The 6,000-nt window shown below is 33.3% G+C and overlaps 1 protein-coding gene across 1 annotated transcript; it reads right to left on the reverse strand.

Annotated features, from left to right (window-relative positions):
• Window positions 1–2,930: 2,930 nt before the first annotated feature.
• On the reverse strand, window positions 2,931–4,286 carry LOC146745517 (uncharacterized). Its single transcript, XM_085498726.1, has one exon. It carries the CDS (start codon window positions 4,284–4,286, stop codon window positions 2,931–2,933), a length of 1,356 nt encoding a protein of 451 aa, XP_085354852.1.
• Window positions 4,287–6,000: the final 1,714 nt, after the last annotated feature.

Consider the following 6,000-nt stretch of genomic DNA (forward strand, 5'->3'; position numbering starts at 1 on the left):
AACGTCCCATATATAATATTCCTCCCAGTAAGAAACAATTACTCAGACTTCATCGCTGATAGGTTGGTCTATTTAGTGATAATATGAAAAAGCTTTGTTGATATTAATTATGGGTTACCCACATGGACAAAGCTCAGACTATTTCAGTGTAAGACAATGTCTTCTTTCAATCCATGATACTGTCACGGTCTGTTTTTTTATTTTGAGTGTTTCACAACGGCCTTCTTAGGGTAATATCTTAGCTGACGTAGGTAAAAAAGGGGGGTAACATAAGCTAAGAACACATTAACAATAACATTTAATAATATGGATCGGGTTCGTAATTTAGTGTAGTAACATAAATAACGATTATATGAACAAACATATGGAATATGAAAAATGATCATAAATCGTTGTACTGACCTTCAAAAGTTGCAGGAAGCACTATTAACACTGTATTTCCCTTTTCGGAAAGGTTCCATTTCTGATTACAAGTTTTTCTTCTCATGAAATAATTAGTCCGTGAGCTATATAACAATAGTTCACATATTTCATTCGGAATTTGAAGACATGAGAAACGGAATGACGGAACACACGACTAGCATGACTCACAGTAGTTAGTCGAGTTTAATGAGTAACTTGTGACGTAAACAATTCGGCACATGAACCAAGAATTTTAGTCTGTGTACCAGTTCGTTTCCAACAGTTTTATTCAGATGCATTTCAGCTTATCGACTATTTTTTTTTTTTGACAGCAACTAGGCATTCGTAGGCAATAAACATTACATGATGCGGCGTCACTTCAGCTTAAATGTGTTTAAACATATTTGTAATGGTTTGGAAGCCCCATAATGCAAAAATCGTGACTTGCCGAGGCGCGACTTAGGGAGGGGTCACTGTATTTTTCTTCTACTATTACACAGCTTAAAACAGTTTAAAACACACCTCTTATAAAATGCTAGGCTACTAAAAATATTTAAATTTTATAAGCACACAGCCACTTGATGTGATCAAGTCTGCTCCTACTCGAAATAAAAAAGATCAACAGCATTAAAAAAAATTAGACGAAACCAGAACTGCAATACATCGCTAACTACTCAAAACTAAAAAAATTCAAAAATAGAGAAAACAATTAGGTAAGGCCAAACGAAAAATTGTTTTGTTGCCCTCAGCGACCGACCGAAAAATATGAAATATCGGGTCCAGTTTTTTTCCCATATACCTCGGCTATTTAAGATACACTTAGTTTTCACGAGTTTAAAAAAAATCCGCCGCCCGACCCAATTTACCGACTTGAGGGCAACATAAGTTGTTGTTTTTTTGGCCTAAGAGAAGCATCCGTAACGAAGACATTTTGGTCCCTTCTTAAAATTGATCATCGATCTCCGTAATTGAATATCCCGAGTCAGGAATAGTTTGCTTATGTTCAAAATTTATTTTTGTGTGGACAATTTTAATCACGATATCAATCAATACTGTGCCCATATTACCTGTGACCAACTTGAAACCCAAATTACGTATGCGGAAGTCGCGAAATTAGAACGATGCGTCATATAAAGTAGTAAAATTATATAACAATTTACTAGTCGCTGGCATTTTTCTAATTGACTGGGTGATCAGTTTGATCATAAGAAGGGGGTGAAATGATGTTAATAATTATAGAGGGATTGCATTATTGTCATTGCTGCGTAAAATATTCTCTACCTTTATTTACAATAGATTGGCCTTTGAATGAAAAACAAGCTGGGTTTTGCAAATCATTTAGTACAGTTAACGGTATTTTTATGTTAGACACAATTGTTAATAATTATATTTAACTCCGGCGAAACTATATTATGTTTTTTGTAGATTTTCAAAAGGCGTTCGACCGAATTAACAATTATTTGTTTATTCACAAGCTTTTGAAAAGAGGTGTCCATGATATGTTTTACTTTATAGTGCATGTACAGTAATACATATTGGTATCTCAGATGTGTCTAAATGCTATGCGGGGTTCAGCAAGGTTTTAATTTGTCGTTTCTATTAGTACATGTTGGCCTCTTGATACATAATACACATACAACAGAATGTTTTACCATATGTTTGGATTTATTGTGGACAATGGTTTGTAAAATTAAACTCTGATCACTTGCTGTGTATTAGAACTGTTGTTACTTACTTTAACTTAGATTGGAAGACTTATTCATTTGTGCACAATATGATCAAATTAAGTGAACAGAAGGTTTAAGATAAATGTCATAGTTCATTGGCACTCACATGTATATTAGAGTAATTAGATTAAATACATATTTAGAATAAATATGTACAGACAAAAATAGATCACGCTATATCCTTTCAATTATATGATCATTGAAACTCCTCCGAACATGATTTCATTTATTTTGTATTTAATTATTAACAAGTACGTGGTTAATTATTAACCACAACACTTTTGACAACCATCGGATACACCTCATGTAACATTCCATGCCTGTTACAAAACATATATAGAATTTGATTTTAAACAAAAGGAGTTTGGAATCATTAATGTATTGCTTTAAAAAGCAATGTAAATGGGGATATCTCGCACTTGTGGAAAATAGTTGAGAAAGGTAACGCGATTTACAGAATTTCGGGCAGAATAGAATTAAAAATCCAAAAGTTTCAAACATGAAAGAGAAAAAAACAAGCTAGATTAAAAGAGTATATTTGGGAGTATGGCCGCCCCTATTCCAAAGTATAATGCTCAGTGAACATTCAACTTTGGGGGTAAACGTTACACAATGTAGGATAGTATTTAGTAGGTAAACAATCCAACCCATTCCACCACAAAATGGGGAGAAACTTTCTGTACAAATATAATGAAATACAAATTACGTGAATAATCAACGTTGCACACATATTTCATTATAAATTGTGAGCCAATTGATTTTGTTTTCGAAAATGATGAACCTAGCAATATACATATTCACTCAAACGTGGTAAGATGTCATAATGCTAATTATACGAAAATCTCTGTTCGCCTCTTTCATTACCAATGTCAAATTATGTGTGCCAGGTATTATATTTTCTGCAATTTTAAATGTCAAGGTTACTTTATAATTCCATTTACCATCGACTATAATCTCAGATTCGTTTTTAAAATCTATATAAGCTGCCACTTTCCCACAATGTGAACATCCCATAATTCCTATAGCAATGGAGCAGTTTAGGTTTTGATAAGGATTGACTGTGATACTGAATGTAATATTACTGTTTATCGAATGCGACTCCCAGGCGACTTTATTATCTGTACGTCCAGCTGTTTTCCCTTCTAAGTCAACGCGTTTCCAACCGTTGGCATTGGTTGGTTCTAAAGTAGCAGACGTGTTCTCATTACTGCGAAGAGATGACCAACACTTGGGACGATAGATAATAGTTTCATTGAAAAGTGGTTTTGGCAAATTATGTAAATCAGAGTGACCATTCAAGGGTAGATTTACTTGTTCAGGGGAAGATAAATGTGACTTGGTCAAGTTTACAAAAACCTCTTCAAAGAAATGGAGTAGAAAAATACCCATCAGTATATGAACATCTTTACTTGGGTGTGCATCACTCTTGCTTTCGACGAGTTGAGAAATATTTCCCTGCATGATTGTTGGGCACAATGCATCTGGCATACTTATTGATGGTATGTTATAATACAGACTCAGTGGCGTACTGGATACATTTTCATTATTTATGCATGGTGACTTAGAACGCATCTGTTTCCCGTGAACAAAATTCACGTATAATAACTGGGGAGAGTTCGGAAAATCCAAAACAACACGAGTCAATTCTTCTTGCGCATAAGGTTTCACATGTTTTATAAAATCATTCACCGCAAATTCCCAAAGTATGATATCCATCAAGCGTGTATTCAAATGAGTATTTATGCAATATGCGTAATATCTACTATCTGTGGCACCGATTGCAGCATTGTGAAGTTTTACTGGAACACCCAACAATTTATGTAGACCTTCAGAAAGTACATTACCATAGCTGAAATTTCTAGCAGAAATTGACCCCCCAACTATGCCAATGTGCAAAGTCCTATTTGTCATCAGAACATCTGTAAAAATTCGTTTCAGATTGTCTGTGGAAGTCAAATGTTTCAACGCTCTATAAGTCATCCCATCTTGAACTTTAATGATAATATTTGTTTTACAGGATTCAATATACCTGTTGAGTTCAAACAATCGATGAGGTAGTTCTTTGACATTAATATAATGGTTGCTCGCGTGGGTGTGTTGAGTCGCTGGCTGCGGTATCGTAGCTACATTGTTGACTGCTGGAACAGTATATGTCATGATAATAAGCAGGACGAAGGTACATATACAACTTACTGAAATCGCTGACAATTTCTTAAATGATGACTTGTTTTCCATTATGTCCCTATGTAAAAACAATATACAATACTTAAATTAAATATTTTAAATATCTTTTATGTGTAAACAAACATCGACATTGGCCGCAGTGTATCGCACGGTTTCTCGGTGTGATCATACTTTTCCACGAATCCGTGCAGGATTTTACCCAGACATCGCGTATTTGACCTCAGTGAAAAAATAGAGACAGACAAATACAATACATGTGTCCCATCACAGTTGGCGTAATACGTTGTAACTGGTCATAAAATTTAGCGTTGTTGCCGACCCCAAAGAATCACCGAGTCAGTGTTTACGGATTGTTCACAGTTTTCACTGTCAGGATTGCTTTTGGTATGTGGCCTGGTACTCACAGTTGGTCGAAATATTCAGGAAGACTAGTTCTTGATCCTGTCAAAGTTATATTTGGTACAGAAAGCGATAGCTATCGATTCCATATATCCGTTTGGCCGATGTGTAGCATGGTGCAGCAGTCTCCGGCACGATTCTGTCTGTGCAAATTATTATTTCCATATGTTTTTCTTTTTAAAAACTGATCAGTTCATTGTTCATATCCCAAAGAGCTGTTATTTTGTTGTCAGCGTGTAACAGTTTGAGTTATATTATTAGTCATATTATTAATAGCATAAAAGCTCACGAATATTACCGTGTTTTGTAACAGTTGTCTTTAGTGTGGTGTAGTGAAACACAGGAATACACAAAAAAATATTGAATTAATTATATATATATATATTTTTTCCTTTATATGATTCGTTGATTTTCGTACATTTGGTTACTTGGCATGGACTAGATCAATGCCGGTAATCCACGCGAAAAACATCGGTCACCGTATATTTATTTATTCATTTAATTGATTGAATGATTTATTTATTTATTTATTTATTTATTTATTTATTTATTTATTTATTTATTTATTTATTTATTTATTTATTTATTTATTTATTTATTTATTTATTTATTTATTTATTGATTTATTGATTTATTTATTGGTTTATTTATTGATTTATTTATTGATTTATTGATTTATTTTCATCTGAGAAATAATATATCTTTGGTTTTATCAGTATTAGTTACCAGATTATTTTGGTCAAATCAAATGTGCACTGAATTGGTACGAGAGTGGTACTCCAATACTAACTGGTGAAGTAATTATTGAAATTACATTTGAAAGATTATAGTGCCATGTATAACCTAATGTTGTAATTACAACACATGCTGGGTTCAGTGTGTAACATGAAACATGTCTGTCTGTTTGAAAGTTTGTTAAATTTCTTCGTGAATGCTACTATAAATTTTGTCTAGGTCTTTCCATTAGTACTTGAACTTAAAACTTTAAATATTATTATTAATATTATACTGAATCAATAAACGTTTGTTTATTAATATGTCTGTCTCAAATCTTCGATAGTGAATGTTTTTGACATTTAATCTTTTATCTGTAAAGTATTGTTTTATATATCTAAATCTATTTGAACTGTGTACTGCTTCGTGTTAATTTGAAATCAAGCAATCAAATATGCATGCTCATATTGAATCAGAAATCAATGCATTCCCTCGTTTCCCTTGCAGAGTAAAGTGTATTTGGAGTTGAAATACTAGTAACTTATCCTAGACTGCTGACGTGTGCGTCATTATT

Source organism: Saccoglossus kowalevskii, chromosome 5 (genome assembly GCF_978046115.1).
Source record: "Saccoglossus kowalevskii chromosome 5, keSacKowa6.1, whole genome shotgun sequence".
Lineage (NCBI taxonomy): Eukaryota > Metazoa > Hemichordata > Enteropneusta > Harrimaniidae > Saccoglossus > Saccoglossus kowalevskii.